Source organism: Mus pahari, chromosome 5, assembly GCF_900095145.1.
Source record: "Mus pahari chromosome 5, PAHARI_EIJ_v1.1, whole genome shotgun sequence".
In the NCBI taxonomy this organism is placed as follows: domain Eukaryota; kingdom Metazoa; phylum Chordata; class Mammalia; order Rodentia; family Muridae; genus Mus; species Mus pahari.
The window spans coordinates 53,936,828-53,955,458 of NC_034594.1; the positions used below are offsets into that span (position 1 = coordinate 53,936,828).

The window sequence follows — 18,631 nt, forward strand, 5'->3', positions numbered from 1 at the left end:
GACCCCAGTGTGCCCCTCTTGGCACCCCCTTTCCACAGCTGTGGGTGCTGAGTTTAGTTGCCAGATGAGCTGGTAATGATCGTAATCTGCTAATTGAGAGGAATCTAATTACCCGAAGAGAATAGGGGGGCAGGGTTTGGGTGGGAGACAGGAGGGGGTCCTGGCAGGCAGCTTGGGTGGCAGGCAGCAGGGTGTCGGGACCTTGTTGTCAACCCCAGGGTCTGGGACGGAGCTCAGGATTTCATAGCTATCCAGGCAGGCAGTTAGAAAGATACGTGGGGACTGGACCACGGCTGACTGGGGACTGCCCTAGAGATGACCTCCCATGCCATGAGGGCTGGCTGAGATCCCAAGGTCTTAGCAATCCTAACCTGTAACCTGCCCCTCCACAGCCCCTTTCCCTGGTTTCTTCCCAGCCTGCCTCCAACCCAGACCTGTCATGTCCGCAACCATCAGCAGAGATGCAGACCCATTCAGCCTGGGGTCACCTCCCTAAGGAAGGAGCTAGGAAAGGGCTGGACCACAAGGCCAGGCTCTGGGTTCCTTTCCTCTCCTCCCCCAACCCTGACCCTTCTGTTCCAAGTGGTTGGCAGAGGCCATGGCAGCTCCATCATAAATATGATAATTTAATTATTTTCTCAGCAAAACACCGTGAAATCCAATAAGTCTGTGTCAGGCCCTGGCCCCCGGGACCCCCCTCCTAGACCCAGTGGGGGTGGAGACATGATGGCAAGAGGCTCTGAAGGGGGAAAGGGTCAGTGAAGGGGGTATGGAGGAGGGAAGCTGAGACCTTCAAAACACTGCCCAGGCTGAGGGGGTCGCAGGTGCACGGTGTCTTAAGGGTGGGGGGGGGTGATAACCTCACTCCTTCCGAGCACTCTTCTGCACTGGGAGAAGCCGGAGCCCCGTCTGCCTGTCTAAGGGGGGAGCTCACAGCCCATGAAGTAGGAGCACTCTGCCTCCAGAGAGGTAGCAGGGAGCCCCCTTATCTGCTACTCTGGGGACGTGCGCCCAACCTTCATTAGCCTCATGGAGGTATAGGTGTAGGAGGGTTCTGGTTCAGGGGTGGGTTTGAGAAGGGAGAAGCCAGAAGGAACTGGGGGGGGGTTGGTGAGCAGGGGGAGGGATGCGGGGGAGGGGTGTGCTCCCAGCCATTAGTGCTTTTTTTTTTTTTCCTCCCAGTTTCCATAAAAAGATTATTCTGTAAAATCAGCGAAGGGAAGCGAGCTGGGGGCTGGGGAGGGGGGGGCTGGGTCCCTGGCATCAAGCTGGATGGGGTGACAGGGGAGGAAAGCTGAGGACAGGGACGACTGAGTATGGAGAAAAATTTGGATGGGCTTCAGGAGCAATCGAGATAGAGAGAGAGCCAAGAACGCTGGCTAGGGTTGGGGAGGGACTAGTCAGAGTGGGGCTGTGGGGGGGGGAGCATTGCCCTCTCTCACTCATGTCCTGCTGGGGTTGCCCAGGTCCCAATCCTACCTCCATCTCAGCCCCTCCCCCTGGCATTTAGCAGCCATTATGGGGGAGCAGATTGCAGCCTCCTCCCCCTCTCTGGGAAGCAGGCACAGCTGGGGCCCGCCACATCTGCCGCATCAGCACGGAACACAGCTGGGTGTGCCCAGAGCCATGCTCCCCCAAACACAAAGGGGGTGGGAACCAAGGAGAGCCCAGACCCCTGAGATAGACACACTGACACCTCTGCCAACAGACACTCCTCAAAGGGAAGCAACACCCACCAACACACGCTCCCTGTGTGCAGAGACTGAGAACTGGCAAACACGCAATTACCCGGCCCCGCCTGCCACCTCCGCTCCCCTCCCGCACCCCCCTCTCCTTTCCTCTCTTCCCACTAAGGCTGCCTTCTGTCACCAAGCCATCTCTGAACTGTCCTAGGCTAGGTGTAGAGGAGCAAGGGGTTTCATTGGCACCAAGAACACCTTTCTGGTAGGTCAAGGGATGGTAAGGGACGCCTTGGAAGCCCACCCTGGGTAGCAACTTACTCTTCTCCAAGACTCTACCCCTCCCCATAAGGAGGCCTAGTCAGGTGGGGTGTCTACACCAGTGGACTGAGCATCAATTCCTTTGACTCTCCTGCGTTCCACTGACCGCCGCAAGGAGGCGCTGTGTGCTCTCGTATCTCCAGATCCGTTCTGAGCAGCTCCTGGGGCCAGCCTCTGCCAACCCTATTATTCGGCAGTCCTCTACCCTCCCCAGTTCATCGCTTGGCTTAGCTTTGCCACCACAGGCATGTGTGGGGTGTAGGACTGTTCATGACAGGAAAGTCCTCCTTCCCAGAACGGATGATCAAGAGTTTTCTCCTTCTCCTCTCCTAGTTAATAGCCCCTGATTAAACCTGCCTCCTCAAAGATCTCCTTTCCCTGCTCGTCTCTGTGGCCGGGTGTCTTGCCCTCAACCCTCTCCTCCCTGCCCCCTCCCATCATCCCACTCGGCAACAACCCCCCCCCCCGTCCCTCGGAGCTTTAATCCCTCCTGCTGCCGTGCTGCCTTATCTGCTCCCAGCAGCTTTCGCTGCTGCAAAGCCCTCTCCCCCTCCTTCTCGGGATCTTCTCTCCCTCCTTCCTGCTCTCTCTGCTCTCTGACCAGCGCCACCTCCTGCCTAGCCTCTCTGTCACTCAGACCCCAATCTCGGGGCTCCCTGTCTGACACCAGATGAGTGCCTAAAGGCCCTTTGCCCTCTCTCTGGCACCTGCTCAGGGTCTGTGAGCTGCCTACCTACTCCCACCTTCCCTCTTCTACCTCAGCCCTCTCCACTGACCCCTCAAACTTGTCTGTTTCTAGCCAGTCAGGATGTGTATCTTTTTTCCTGTCCTCCCTTTTCACATCCCCTCCCTAGTTCCTCCAGGATTTCCCTAAGCTTGAATCCCAGCCTCTCCATTCCTGGTGACCAATGACCTCCGCTTGAGAATACCCAAATAGGGGTAGATGCCTGACAGAGGAGCGAATGCTTCCCTGGGATAGCCCCGGGAGGGCCCTGGCGGGGTGCAGAGAGTACCGGTGACAGTGGGGGCAGGGCCTGGCGGTGGGACGCTAACCCTCTTCAGTTGCCTCAGATCACGTCCGGCCCTTCCCATCCCCCGTCGCCGGGACTCTCATTAACCGCTTCTCCTGCCTCGTCCGTGGCATAAATAACCCAGATAAATCAGCCGCCGTCCGCCCCCCGCCCCTCGGCCCCGCACAGCCCGTTTGTCACTGCTGCTCGCTCGCCAGCCAGGCCTGGCCAGGCCAGGCACACCCCTCCATCCTTGTCCCTTCCCGCTCACGTCTGCCCCACACTGGCTTCCCACCCCCTGGTCAGCACCAGGTCCAGAATTCTGAGCTGAGGCGGGTGTCAAGGAGGTGGCCCTTGGGATCTGGAGGCTGGGGACTCGATCTATAGAATGCTCCTTAGGAGTTCAAAGGTTGTGTAGTTTATGAAAATAGTCAGCCAGCCAGGGAGTCAGGAGCCCTCATAGGACAGGAAAGAACAGAAAAGGCTTCTTTTGGGGGGGGGGTCCCTAGGAAACCTCTCAGGTTCTGCCCAGGGAGTCTCCGCTCTCCCTTTGGAGACATTTTGCTCAAGTAAAACTTCCAAGCATCCCCCCAAACCTCTGACTCATCCATCCTGCCCTCCCTGTTGTCCCCACCCTTTCCCCTGGTTTACTTAGCCCAACGTACTCTGACCTTTACCTCCCTCTCACTAACCTTCTCTTTCCCAGTTTCCGGAAGCCTAGCTCAAATCCCAGGGCAGGGAGAACTGGGCTGTGAGCAAATCTGAGAAATGGGGATAACTGGAGAGCAGAGGAGTCTGAGTGGGGGCTCACATTCTGCCTAAATGGTAGCCCCTCCCCACACTCCAAACTCCGGAGTTCCTAGCAGCACCCCCCACACACACTAGCTTACAGCTAGCTCAGGTCCTAGCCAGCTCCCCTTAGCCCTGCTTCCCACCCCCACCCTTGCTCCACCCCTAAGGGGGACAGCTGGTCCCTAGGGAATGGGTGAGAGAAACAGGGAAAGGCTGAGGGAGCTTGGGCGCAGGGCTGGGGGTGGGGGTGGGGAAGAAACTGGGCCGGGCCCCAGGGACCAGCTGGGCAATGAGCCGGGGAAGCAGCCGGGAGGCTAAATGAGGGAGATTATCACCCAACTGCAGCCGGGCAGAGAAGGAGGCAGGCAGGGAAGCAGGGAGAAGGGGGGGAGAGGGGACAGGGCCAGAGGCAAAGGGGGTATGGAGGAATAGGAAGGGGGCCAGAAGGGGCTGGGGGTGGGGAAAGCGTGAGTGGAAACCACCAAGAGATGGGCTGGAAGGATGGGGGTCCCCACTGAGAATAGCCTGATTCCAGGAGGTCTGGGAGACTGGATGGTAGGGACTTGCGGACAATTAGAGACAGCTGGCCACCGGGCAATGGTGGGAGCTTGCATGTAACAAACTGCTGCTTCATTCCAGTGCCCTGGAGTTCCCCCACAGACCCCACCCCTACCCCACCCCCACCCCCCGGTATGGAGTTACCACCCAACGTCTTTCCTTTTTCGAGGTGGAAGAGTCCCTGCTGACCTGAAGTTGGGGGGCGGGTAGGGGGCGTCATGATGGAGGTCAGCATGCTGTGGAGACAGCTTGACCCTGAGCGCTCAGCCAACAGCGTGGAATTCAGACAGGATATCAGGGCAGTGGTGGATGCTGGGTGAGACTGGGGGGCAGCTCCCACTTTCTTGGCAGAGTCCCAGTCCGAAGTAACCTTAAAAAAGCAATTAAATCACCTTTTTTTAAAAACCCAGTAAAGAAAAATCAATATTGGGAGAAAAGGGAAGAAAGAAAAAGAGGGATGGTGGGTATGTGGTGCAGGGGGTGGGGTGGGGGGGACTTTGGAAAGGTTTGAAAGTCGATGGGGGGGTGGGAGGGAGGGAAGAGTATGGAAGACTACTGCCAGGGTACCAGGTAGAGAGGGGGCTAGCTGTCTGTGGTCACTTGGACCCTTCCATAGGAACTCAGCGCCTGCTTCCAGTGTCAAGTCAACCTTCTGCTGTGTCCCAGCCAAAAGCAGCCCTTGAACCTGCCCCCCCCCAAGGGGTCTTCCCTTCCCAGTGTTGGGAGCCTGCTGACCTAGACTCATGGGAAGTGTGTGGGGACACCCAGCTGTGGGGCCCTGGGAAGCCACTTTGCTGAAAGGCTGGGAACATCTAGTTAGAGCACCATGCATGACTAGGACCAGGTGTGCAGGTGGATGACACACTGGGGTGCCCCTCACTAGCAGCCTGACCTAGCCTTGCAGCCAGGGTGGGCTGAGAAGCAACCTGAATCCCCCAAGGGGAGCTATGCTGGTGACCATTCCTCCCTAGGGGCCAGCCTGAAACTGCAGGGCCGGGCTGACGCAGGGGAGGGGTGGCCGTTGGACAGCGCGTGGACCTCGGGCTCTAATCCCCAGCAGCTGCCGTTTCCCTCAGATCGATTCCCTTCTCACTTTTTTTTTTTTTCAGCTGCTGGTTCCGCGGCTTGGATCGATGGAGCCGCCTCCCCCTCCCCTCTGAGCTTCCTCTCCCTGCTGCTCATTAGCACCCCGATTAATCAGCCCCCTTTTCCTCCCAGGACAAGTGCTTCCTCTCCCCCATGAAGATTCACACTTTTACACACCCCCAGGGGGCACAAGTGGACCATTCTTGCTACCCCCAAGCGGAAGGTACCAACGTACCCCCTCCTGGGGCTTCCACTTCCTCTTGTGATGGTAACCCGTGTGTCTGATTTTCCCCTCCAAGATAGCAGCCAGCAGGGCAACCCTGCCTAGCTCTGCCAGAGGACAGGACATTTTGGGCACTGATTTCCTTAGCATAGTATTTCCATTGAAGCCCCCACTCACCTCCCCACCGGCTCTAATAGCTCCCCTGGGCGTTTCATTTCCTTCTCCCCTGCCTCTGAGCTCTTAGCTCCCTGGCCTGGCTCGTCCAGATCCCTCCTTTTTCCCCAAGCCTTGTCGTAACAAGGGATTTGGAGACTGAAGGACTAGTAAAGTGGCTACAGACAAGCAAGCCAGTCAGGGTGGCCTCTGCTTCAGTCACAAGAATGACTGAACCTGAGATTGGGGGCAAAGTCAGAAAAAGGGAACCAGGGTCCCTCCTGGAGGGGGTAGGGGTGCAGGTGGATGTTGAAATCGGCAGCAAGGCTCTAGGGGAGGGGAGTCGGAGTGAAGCCACAGTTGTCTCTTCATCTCTCTTGCCTGCCCTCCTCTTCCCTCCCTCCCTCATTCAAACAAGTGGCTCTCACAAGGAGTTGCTGGGAGCTGCTTTGACTGGGGCAGTGAGATCCGTGGAAGGCTGAAGTCAGGAGTCAAGGAAGCCGGGAAGTGGGGTTGATTGACCCTTCGTGGGGTGTGGTCCAGAAGAAGTGGCAAGGAATGGGCTGAGAACTCAGCAAAGCACCATTCCTTGTTTGGCCCGAGACTAGGCTATCCGTGGCCCCCACACTTGACTAAGGTACAGCGAGAGAGTTTCAGAAGCACCCCTGATCCTGGAATCTCCATCCTGGGCTGGGGTAGGGTGGGGCTTTTCCCTCCCTGGCCTGGCTCCTGCCTCCCGTGCCAGTGCCCGACGGTGAAACGCTGTTGACATGTCCTGAATTATTAAGCACGGGGTGGGCTCCAGAGCACATGCTGAGCGGAGCGGCTGGGGCTGCGCGGCGTGGCGGAGCAGCGCTTGCTCCCTCGCTCACTCGCTTGCTCGCAGGGACACACGCAGGGGCTGACAGCTGTGCGGGTGCTGATAAGGGAAGCCACAAGGAGACGATCGAGGAGAGAGACAAGCGGCAGCAAAGGCAACAGCGGCAGAGGCAGCGCCGGGGCTGCGGAGCTGCTGGGAGTGGGAGTGACGCCCCCACCTCGGGCCCCCACCCTGTCCCCGTCCTCCTCCTGGTTGTCCTGAGTTTAGAAGAGCAGCCGCTGCCGCCGCCACCACTCCGGAGGGCACCAGGGCTGCTGTCCAGGGAGGGACAGTAGCAGTGAGGCTCTGGCCAGTCCCAGCAGCCGGGGACAGATGCCGATCGAGATTGTGTGCAAAATCAAATTTGCTGAGGAGGATGCAAAACCCAAGGAGAAGGAGGCAGGGGATGAGCAGAGCCTCCTGGGGGCTGCTCAGGGGCCAGCAGCCCCTCGGGACCTGGCCACCTTTGCCAGCACCAGCACTCTGCATGGGCTGGGCCGGGCCTGTGGCCCTGGCCCCCATGGACTGCGCAGAACCCTGTGGGCATTGGCCCTACTCACCTCACTGGCTGCCTTCCTGTACCAGGCAGCCAGCCTGGCCAGGGGCTACCTGACCCGGCCTCACCTGGTAGCCATGGACCCTGCTGCCCCAGCCCCAGTGGCGGGTTTTCCGGCTGTCACCCTCTGCAACATCAACCGCTTCCGGCACTCGGCACTCAGCGATGCTGATATCTTCCACCTGGCCAATCTGACAGGGCTGCCCCCCAAAGACCGGGACGGGCACCGTGCAGCTGGCCTTCGCTACCCAGAGCCTGACATGGTAGACATCCTCAACCGCACTGGCCACCAGCTTGCTGACATGCTCAAGAGCTGCAACTTCAGTGGGCACCACTGCTCCGCCAGCAACTTCTCTGTGGTGAGTTCTACCAGCTGGGCCACCTGAACCTGGGGTGGCCAGAAGCTAATGTGGGGGGTGGAGGGTGCTACGTGAGGGGATCCTCAACAGGGCTTCCCTTCCTTCTACCACCAGAGGCGGGCCTCGTGTCTCCCTCAGCTGGTGTTTCCCTCTGGCTCTTCAGTCCAAGAGCAGTGGATGCTCAGAAGGGCTTACCCCGATGACAGATCTTCTTCCTCCTCTTCTACTGCTGCTGCAGTGTTTAAGGTTCAGGGGCCGGGGCTATTCCTCGGGATGGACTCAGGGCCCTGAAGCTGGTCTTTGTCCCAAGGCCAGACAGACTGAGCCCCACTTTGTTCTTGTTCTCCTTTTCTTCGGGGGCTACTGGATTCTTCTTCCCACCAAATCAAAGTGACAGGGAGAGGGTTGCTAGAGGGGAGAGGTGTCCCTGTCTAAGGAAGGAGTAGGGGGGAAGAAGGGCTGCGTTCTGGGGAGCTGGCCCGGCCAGCCAGCTGGATGGAGATGGTCTTCATGTATCTTGGATGCCAATCTCTTTCGTCTCTGTGCCTTTCATACACCACACACACATACACACACACATACACACTCAGCCCTTCACAGCTGTTCTCACACACCCCTCTTTCATGCTCCCCCTGGTCGGTCCTGCTTGCCAGTGCCCCCACCCCCTCCGGTCCCTGTTCCTGCTGCTCCCTTGCCTGGCTCTGGCTCTCACACTGGGAATCACTCATTCCCTCTCTGTGCATAACTCATCCTCAGAGCTGGCACATGAACACACACACTCCTACTGCTCAGGGACACGGTTTCCCTTCCCTGCCATGCACGCCCAGTGTCCCTGTCACTACACTCATGCACACCTGCACACCCACACACTCATTCTATGCCTGTACCCTGGCTCATAGCTGCCAAGGATGGGGGTCAGGCTGGGGATGTCATCCCAGCTCCTGACACCAACCTACCCCAACTTCTGCCCACCATTCTCCAGGCAGAGACGACTGGCGCCATCACCCCCATGTATGTGAACACGAACACATGTGCCCTCAGCAGGAGTGAAGTGGCAGCCCGGCCTGCTTTCCTTGCACACCTCCCGCCATCAGGTGTATGAGCGTGGGGGATGTGTCTTGGATGTTGTCAGGTCTATCACACACATTCACAAGCTATGATTCACAGTGTGCTTGAGTTTGTCCCCAGTCCCCAGTTGATGCCTCTCTCTCTCTCTCTCTCTCTCTCTCTCTCTCTCTCTCTCTCTCTCTCTCTCTCTCTGTGTGTGTGTGTGTGTGTGGTCTCATCCTTGTGGCTATTGGTTGGTACATGAGCAGATGTATAGTGGCACCCAGGTGCCCGCTCACACCCAGCCACCAGTGGCAATGGGTACGTTCCTTCCTGAGAGCCTAGCTCCTCATCCATAAGCTCTTCCTCTCCCTGCCTCAGTGTTACCAGGTTCCTGGCCCCACCACATCTGCAGTGTCTAGGGCCTCTTGCTTTGGGTTGTGTGGGTGGGTTCGGTGGGAGGAATTAACATAAAGAGAGGGGCAGGAGGGAAGGAAGATTGTACCAGGAGTGGAATTGGGGAATAGCAGTCTGTTGTCTAGCTAGCGACGCGCTCTGACTTCTAGGAAAACAGAACACTGCTCTCCAAGACCAGAGCTAAGAGGGGAGTGATGTGTGACCTGAGTGTGGCCCTTGGGAATTCATGAGACTCCTGCCTTGTGGCCTCACCCCTCTGTGATGGGGGTGGGGAGGAACTCAGTCTCAGCAGGTGCTGCTGGGGCAGAAATCAATGGGGTCTTTGTGTCCCTGAGTTTGTGTCTTAGCTCCAGTTGGGGTGGGCAGGAAAGGGGAAGGGCACCGATGACACAAATCAATGGAGGAGAGATGGAGGTCACTTAGAAAGTGAAGGGAAGGTGACCAAGGGTTTCTCTTAGGATGAGAGGTGTCCAGAGAATACGGGGGGCAGGTATTCCCTTGATCAAAGCTTGACCAAAGTTCTTGGAATCCTGGGGATGGATGGGGAAGAGGGAGGGCAAGGATAGATTTCCCTAGGTCCTTTGGTATCCTGGGGCGCGCGGGGTGGGGGGAGACAGAGACAGAGATGGAGACAGAGAGACAGAGACAGAGACAGAGAGACAGAGGGGAAGCTGGTGGGGCTGTGCTGTGGGGCTGTTTCAGGGACATCAGTGCAAGCAGGACGAAGCAAGCCCTGGGGGACAGAATTCCCCTCTGAGGTTCCTATACCCCGTGCCCCCACTAGCCTGGACCCATAGCCCCCTGCTCACACCCTGCCCCCCACCTGCTGCATGTAAATCCCTCCCAGACCTAGAGGACGCGGTTGAGTCTGGGACAGTTAGGAACTGGACTGAGAGCCGGGATCTTGGAGAAGATTGGATGTGTTGTCCGGGTGAGACAGGAGGCCTCTGGTGAGGACATGAAGTCCGTGATTCAGCTCTGCGGTGAGGATGCTGGGGTGCATGATGGAGATTTGAAGGGGTCTAGTGAGGTGATGAAGATGTGAGCTGGTGGAGGTGGCCTCTGTCAGGGAGTAGGCGACAGGGAAATAAATGGCCAGTGACGGTGACAGACAGGCTTCAGTAAGGGACTGTTCTGTGTTTTCTGTTGCCTTCCCTGTTTCCTCCTTCCCACTCCCCACTCTGCTGTGACCTTTCCTCCGGAATCCAAGTTAATAAATGTCACATTTTCCAGCCTATTTTTACTCTGGGTAATGTGCCCTCCCCCAGTCCCCTAAGCCGCCACTCTTGCTTCTGGTGCCACTGAGATTCTCTCTCTCTCTCTCTCTCTCTCTCTCTCTCTCTCTCTCTCTCTCACACACACACACGCACACACACACGCACACACACACACCACTCCCAAATATCCTTTCATTTACTCCTAGCCAGGCGCTCAACATGCTGGTCTGTGGACCGATACACGCTCGGCTCCTTGCTAGGACCTGTGGGGGACAGGAGAGAAGGGAAGCCCTGGCTCTCAAGCCCTGTCCTCAAGATGCCTTCAGTCTCATGGTAGAAGAAGGACAGGGATACTCAAAAGCTTAAGCAACCATGCAAGAGTTAATCAGCCATGCAAGCGATGTCATAAGGTGCCAGGATTAATTGCCAGATGAGGTGCGTAGATGGTAAGAGCCTGAGTTCAGAGAGAGAGAGGCCACTCTGGGCTAGAAGAGGGCTAGGGAGGCTTAAGGGGTGAGGCCGACAGAGTGAGGTTTGGAGGGGGGGGCAGGGGTTCTAGATGTGCCTGCTATGGCCTTTCCCACCTCCACTGTCCTCCCTCAGCCCCCCAGCTCTTCTCTTCCTTTCTCTCCTCCAGGCAGCTCACAGGAGCCCTCTCCCACTAGCACCTCATACTTTCCCCATCACTCTGTTCACCCTGACACTGTAAGGGGCTTTCCCTTCCTCTTTGTTCCCACTATCCCCAAACTGTGTGTCAAGCCCCGGCTCTCTTCCTCCCCCATCATGGCTCATTCTCAGTCAGTCAGCTTGGTAGGAGGCAGTAGCTCTCCTCTCCCTAGCCTCCATGCTCGCTCGCTCGCTCGCTTGCTCGGTACAAATGCAAAGGTGGCAGGAAGCTCTAAAAGCCAAGCATCTCCTCTCGGCAGGGGACAGGGCACTAGGCGTGAGTTCTGGAGCTGTCTGACCATGTGGACTTGTACCACAGTTCTATTCTGTCGTGTGGCCTCGAGGAAACCAAAATGCTTTTATGAACATCCGTTTGTGTATTTATTACATTGTCTCTGGGGTGGTTTTGAGGATAAGATGCCTGAAAAGAGTTTAGTACACTGCCTGGCATGCACACAATGTGCACTCTGCAAGTGCCAGTTGTCACAAATGCCACCACAGCAGCTCTGGGCCATCTTTGATCTCAGTATCATCTGATGGCTTCTGATGGCCTGTTCTGGAGCAATGCTGCTTCCTATCCTCTGGTCTTCCCTTAGACCTTTGCTGTCCACTGTGTGGTTACTGCCTTACACACACACACACACACACACACACACACACACACACACACACACACTATATGTATATATGTATATATATATTCACTATATAGGTCAGTGCTAGATGGCAAACCTTTTGCAAAGATGGAGACATCCCACGTCTGTATTTTCCAACATGGTAGTCACTAGCCACGCATGGCTGTTGAGCATTTAAAATGTGATTTGGCATGTGCAACCAGTGCATGTTATCTTGGACAGCATAGTGGTGACTAAGGTTCAGATTGCCTGGCTGAGTCAGGGCTAGAATTACAGATAGGACTAAACGATGATGTCTTGTAGGGTATGACAAAGTCAAGCCGAGGTCCCAGGTTAAGCTGTGGATGGTTGGAGGCTTTGGGGTGTCTGAAAGCATCATGCGAATCACACAGAGGCTACTTTTCCCAGAGGCAGGCATGACCTTGCTCTCTTCTCTTCCATGCCCCTGCCTGAAAAATTGAAGCAGGAAGGAGAAGGGACTCCCTTAGGAGGTGGGGGAAGGTCCCAGCTCCTCATTGTAGCGCCCCCCCCACCAAGATCGAGGGTACAGACAGTCCTAGAAGGGCAGGAGGCCAAGGCTCCATGGGCACCTCCATCTCTCCATCCCCCTTGGCTCCCAGGCTTCCCTCCCCCTCCCAATCCTCCTTCCCCTCACGCTGGTGACTGCCGTGACTATTAATCACTAGCCCTGTTCTCTCCCTCTCTACTAATCAGGCACAATTAGACAAGGCCTCTTCCAGCTGGGCAGTCCCCCCTGCCCTCCCCCTCCCTTCCCAGCCCTCCCTATCCGATACCCAGGACAGCTCTGAGGCAATGAGGACTTCATGTAAGCCCTGAGCTACTCTGGTTGCCCTGGTGCCCAGTTTGGGGGCTTTTCAGCAATCTCCTCTTTCCATTTGTCTCCTCCTTGGTCCCTGGTCTTGCCTAGCGCTGCAGTTCGGCCAATATTAGCAGGTTCAATCTCTAACCTACTGCCACTGTCAATCAAAGGGGCTACTCCATCCATGCACACCTCCCAACTCCAGACTTTTCCTATAACCCTTGACTCTAGAAGTGGGGGTGGGAGGGCATGCATTTCTTCTAATGTTTGTCCAGACCTCTTACCTTCCAGATCAACTTTATTAACTCTGCCTGAATTCCCCCAGGCACTCCTCTGCCCCTACGGTCCCATTGTGTCCTGAGGTGTGACCCTTGTGCACACATGTGGATTAAGGCTGCTCCTGCCTAGGAGGAAAAGTTAATGAGCTCATCTATGGCGAAGGGTTGGGTCTCCACCTCAGTTCTAACTAACTGTTGCCCACGTGAGGATGTCGGTAGTCTTCCAAGGTGTCAAAAGAAGCTCCAGATCTAGTTTATTTCAATAAAAAGGTTCCCTGAGTTTAACAATCCTGCAGACTGCCTGCAGCTCAGATTGCAGAACCCAGGTGGGCACAGCACACCTCTTACTTTTTACTAGCTGCTGCTCCTCGGGTCCTCCTAAAGGGGGCGCTCTCTATCTGGCTGCACTGGCAGTGAAGATGGTGGATTGGATTAAGGTAGTGTGCTTGAAAAGAAGAACAGGGAAAATCGTCACAGAGGGCTGGTCTTCAAGGACAGTGGGAAGGGTCGTGAGAGACATGCCCCACCCGGCCCCACTCAAGAAGCCCTGTAGCCTCTTCATTAATCAGGAATCAGCCCCGAGCTGGGCTCATTATCAGCCCAGCTTCTCGCACTGCTGGAAGATGCTGATTAGCATCTGAAGAAATGGCCCCCATGCCGTACCTCTCCTGGCCTCCTTCACGAATCCCTATCCCTACCCTTGGGCTTCCAGGAGGAACCTGCCCCCTCTTGTGGTGGAGAGCAGGGTTACTAGATCCAGGTCTGGATTGAGGGGTGGAAAGGATCAAACCTGGAGGCAAAAGGGTTCTAGGGAATCTCAAAGAAAGTCCAGCCTCTAGGCTATTGGATCGAACCCTGGACAGGGAGAGAAGTGGGGACAGAGGCTAAGGAGGAGAAAGGACAGCAACTCCCCCCTACACACACACACACACACACGCACACACACACACACACACACATGCGCGCACACACATATATACGCACACACACACGCACATACATGCACACACACACGCATGCACGCACATGCACATACGCGCGCGCACTCACACTTCCTGGCTCTCCTGTATCCACAGGAGCAGCTAGGTCAAGGAGGTGGGACAGCCAGCTCCATGGGCAGTGGGGAAAAGCCCTCATCTAGCAGACTTGTTATGCATTTTGTTGTCATTACTTTTGTGTTTGGTGGGCCGTGACAGAGGTTTAGGCTCTTCAGAGCACCCTATCCCACCCCCCTGCGCAGTGGGAGGAAGCAGGAAAACTGAGAGTCTCAGACTGGGAACAGCAAAGTTCTAATGCTGTGTGTCTTCCAGAAAGGGCAGAGATGCCTGTGTGTCTTCCCTTGGCTCCTGAGCAGGGGTGGCGTGGGGTGGTGGCAGGGCAGAATATCCAGTCCATCCCCTAAATGTTCACGGTGCCCTTGGGACACCGCTTGGGACTGGGGTGGGGGGAGCAGTTCCAGAGAGATAGGCATAGGCTGCGGCAGGCAGGCGAGGCAGCAGCGAGAGTTCAGAGAGGAGCCACGGGATGATTAAGGGGAAATGGAGGATTGATTTAGGAGGAAAGATTAAAGGAGCTAAATCCGTGGCGCTTGGCTCAGCGGTGACTAAGCGTGGACAGGATAATAGCTTACAAATGTGTGAAAGGTGTAAATACCAAGCGGGGGGCGGGGGAGGCAGCTTGGCTGGCCGGGGGAGTGGGGACAAGGGACTGGACAGACCCTGGGGAGGGCTGGAGACTCCTGGGCGACTGCACAGTGGAGTAGGCTTCTCCTTAGCGGGGATGCGAGTGGAGGTTGGGATGTTTAAGAGCCTCTGGTTTCAAAAGGAGGTTTCATTTCTAGGGCAGAGCTCGCCAGACCTCGGGGTGAGCGACTTCCACATTTCACTTCAGCGGGGCTAGAGACTAAGGTCACGGGTTCAAATCTGACTCAAGTCCTTCAGCGCTGCCTCAGCACCAGGCCTTTCGGTAGTTCCCAGGCTCACTGGCCACACCCAGCTCTAGTCCAGAGCCCCGAGTACACCGGTCAGCGCTGTCCCTGCTCCCGCCCCTCTAATCTCCTCCCCGGCCGCAGCGGACGGCGGGCGACGGTGTCTCCCTCCGCGGTGGAAGCCTCTGGCGCTGCTGTGTGCACGGAGGTCACTTTGCCGAGGAGCCGGGAGCCGAGGGAATGCAAATGAGGCGAACCCAGGGAGGAGAGCCGAGGAGCCCGGAGGAGACAGGGAGGGCGCTGCTCAGTGATGGATGCCTGCCCCGCAGGCGAGGCGGCCAGCGGGAAGCGTTGCCCGTGGGTGCGGCCTCGCAGTGCGGGGCGGGCAGCTAGGCCTGTGCTGCCAAAGTGAGCCTAGTGCAGGGGGTTCCTGATAAGAGACCACCCACCACCCACTCGTCAGCTAGACGGATGGATCTCTCTCTCTCTCTCTCTCTCTCTCTCTCTCTCTCTCTCTCTCTCTCTCTCTCTCTCTCTCTCTCTCTCTCTCTCTCTCTCCTACTCCACGTCTCCCCAAGTCTTGTTGTTGGAATTGAAAACTCCCGCCCACCAACTGTGAGTGCTAAACTCTTCAACAGCTTTGTTTGCATCAGGCAGTGGGGATGCCAGGGAAAGACTTAGTTACTGATTAAAAACATTTATCGCCTGCAAAATTCTTTCTGGGGTCTAACGCTTAGGCAATGGCTGCCCGGGAATGGGTGTAACTGTTTACCTGGGTCCCGGGGGTCCGCCTTCTTCTACTTGGAAAACAACCCCGAGCTCCCAATTCCATACTTCTACTTTCACAGTTTCTCACACGCTCTGGCTACTGGACCTTAGCCAGCTCCTCCTTTGCATCCACCAGGGCTCTCTTGCTTACCTTTGAACTAACACTACCGCCATTCCCAGACCCACCTTGGGGAAGAAGGCTCCTTGAAAAGTACGTGGGTGGTATTGGGCACGGAGAAGTGGGCGCTATGAACATGTGGTCTATCCGATGTCCTTCCTGGGGAGTGGGCCAGCCAGCTTACTCAAAAGAGGCCTATCCCTATTCCCTCCAACCGGAAGCAGACTCCTGTTGCAGCCTCAGCAGCTGCCTTGGCTGGAATCTCCACCACAGCATGGAGCACAGCCAGTAGTATCTATTTGTGTGATTGTTAGGTTCGTGTTCTGTTCCCTCTTGTAGACCTGGCACTTTGAGTATGCCTGGCACATGGTGTAGGTGCTCAGGGTTTTAAATGAACTCATGCCTCCACATCCCACAGCAAACTCCTTGAGGAAGACTGTTTTGTTCTGGGATGTATCCCCTGTGTCAGACACAGTACCTGAAACATTGTAAAGGCTTAAGGGACACTGCTTGACACATGGGCTATCCCAGCGCCCACCACCCTCTGCTCTGCTACATCATGTGACTTTGGCAGTTTCTTACCCTCTCTGTGCCTCCACTATCTCATCTGTGAAATGGGGACAATAAGAATAGCTTCTGTCTGGGGCTGGCGAGATGACTCAGTGGGTAAGAGCACTGACTGTTCTTCCTGAGTTCAAATCCCAGCAACCATCATGGTAGCTCACAACCACCCATAAAAAGATCTGACGCCCACCTCTGATGCGTCCGAAGACAGCTACAGTACACTTAGATATAATAATAAATAAATCTTTGGGTGGGAGCGAGCAGGGACAGAGCGAGCGGGGCCAACCAGAATGAGCAGAGGTCCTAAAATTCAATTCCCAACAACCACATGAAGGCTCACAACCATCTGTACAGCTACAGTGTGCTCATATACATAAAATAAATAAATAAATGCATCTTTAGAATAAAAGTATAGCTTTTATAATTTCTTCCTTCAGCATTAAAGAGTTCATCTATGTAAAGTACTCACACTCCTGCTTGATTCAGAGCAAACATTCAGAAAATTGCTATTGCTAAGGTGTCATGTAATTATCTCCTTTCTCTCTCTTTTTTTTTTTTTTTTTTTTTTCGAGACAGGGTTTCTCTGTGTAGCCCTGGCTGTCCTGGAACTCACTTTGTAGACCAGGCTGGCCTTGAACTCAGAAATCCGCCTGCCTCTGCCTCCCGAGTGCTGGGATTAAAGGCGTGCACCACCACGCCTGGCTCAATTATCTCCTTTCTCATGACTATTTCAAAGGGTACCTGATTTTATTCCCATTTCACAGATGAAAAACGGAGGATCAAAGAGGTTGAATCCCACAGACCTCGATAAAAAAAAAGTCTTGGAGGTAAGCCAGGCTGAGCTTTCCATCTGCTGGGAGAGCCACATCTCAGAGCCTGTGAGCTGTGCTCTGAAAGAGCTCCATGCTGATCACCTGCCAAGGGCAGACATCTTTACTAAGAGGCAGGACACCCTGTGAAAATGGACGTGCTATGCTGTGTTGTGCTGTGCAGTGCTGTGTGTGTTGTGCTGTGTGTGCTGTGTTGTTCTGTGTGTGCTGTGCTGTGCTGTGTGTGCTGTGCTGTATGTGCTGTGCNGTGTGTGCTGTGCTGTGTGTGCTGCGCTGTGTGTGCTGTGCTGTGTGTGCTGTGCTGTGCTGTGCGTGCTNTGTTNTGTGTGCTGTGTGTGCTGTGCTGTGTGTGCTGTGCTGTGTGTGCTGTGTGTGCTATGCTGTGCTGTGCTGTGCTGTATGTGCTGTGCTGTGTGTGCTGTGCTGTGTGTGCTGCACTGTGTGTGCTGTGTGTGCTATGCTGTGCTGTGTGTGCTGCACTGTGTGTGCTGTGTGTGCTTTGCTGTGCTGTGTGTGCTGTGTGTGCTATGCTGTGCTGTGCTGCACTGTGTGTGCTGTGTGTGCTGTGCTGCGCTGTGTGTGCTGTGCTGTGCTGTGTGTGCTGTGCTGTGTGTGCTGTATGTGCTGTGCTGTATGTGCTGTGCTATGTGTACTGTGTGTGCTATGTGTGCTGTGTGTGCTGTGCTGTGCTGTGTGTGCTGCGCTGTGTGTGCTGTGCTGTGCTGTGTGTGCTGTGCTGTGTGTGCTGTGTGTGCTGTGCTGTGTGTGCTTGTGTGCTGTGCGTGCTGTGCTGTGTTGTGTGTGCTATGTGTGCTGTGTGTGCTGTGCTGTGCTGTGTGTGCTGCGCTGTGTGTGCTGTGTGTGCTGTGTGTGCTGTGTGTGCTTGTGTGCTGTGTGTGCTGTGCGTGCTGTGCTGTGTTGTGTGTGCTGTGTGTGCTGTGCTGTGTGTGCTGTGCTGTGCTGTGTGTGCTGTGCTGTGTGTGCTTGTGTGCTGTGTGTGCTGTGCGTGCTGTGCTGTGTTGTGTGTGCTGTGTTGTGTGTGCTGTGTGTGCTGTGCGTGCTGTGCTGTGTGTGCTGTGCTGGATTCTCCCTTCCCTAGGTCAGCCCCTGCTCCCCTGCTGAGTGCCTGCCTGCTGCCGGTGATGGCAGAGGAGGCCTTACATCACTCTGGAGTTTATCTCGGATCTGCAGTCCTAACCGGAGGGGGAGGAGTTGCTGTTGCCTTTTGTGGGGGAACAAACCAAGGTCTAAAGAGACTGTCAGGCACCCAGCTCTTGATGGAGTGTCTCACGCTGTTTATGAAGATTGGTGGAAGAGGCAGGATTTGAACACTGCTTTGCCAGGCTCCAAATTCTGTCCCTTCTCCTATGTTCTGTGGCTTTTATCCCAGCATCGCAGACTGATGCTCGGGAGTCATGAATGTGATTTCACTTTACAAATGTCTGTTGACTTAAGGGGAGCTCACTATGTTGCTCTAAATTCCAGGGCTGAAGCAATGCTCTCCTGTCTTAGACTCCTAAGTATCTGGGACTACCAGTGCTTGCTTTGGGGCTTGCTACTCTTCTTTTTTTTTTTTTTCCTTAAAGACTTACAACTACCCCCAGAAGCAAGTCAGGCAGAAATTTTCTGGAAGATTCCATTTGACAGAAGAAAAAAACTGAGGTCCAGAAACATCAAAAAAACAAAACAAAACAAAACAAAAACAAACAAACAAAAAAATCACTAATGCAGGTTACAGGCAGCTAGAC

The 18,631-nt window shown here is 55.5% G+C and overlaps 1 protein-coding gene across 1 annotated transcript in view; it reads left to right on the forward strand.

Annotated features, from left to right (window-relative positions):
- Positions 1–6,628: 6,628 nt before the first annotated feature.
- Asic4 (acid sensing ion channel subunit family member 4) overlaps positions 6,629–18,631 on the forward strand; it is a 22,799-nt gene continuing 10,796 nt past the window's right edge. Inside the window, 2 exon segments of the mRNA XM_021197902.2 lie at positions 6,629–6,974; positions 6,976–7,596. Of these exon segments, the coding sequence (XP_021053561.1) occupies positions 6,633–6,974; positions 6,976–7,596 (963 nt within the window). The 5' untranslated portion in view covers positions 6,629–6,632.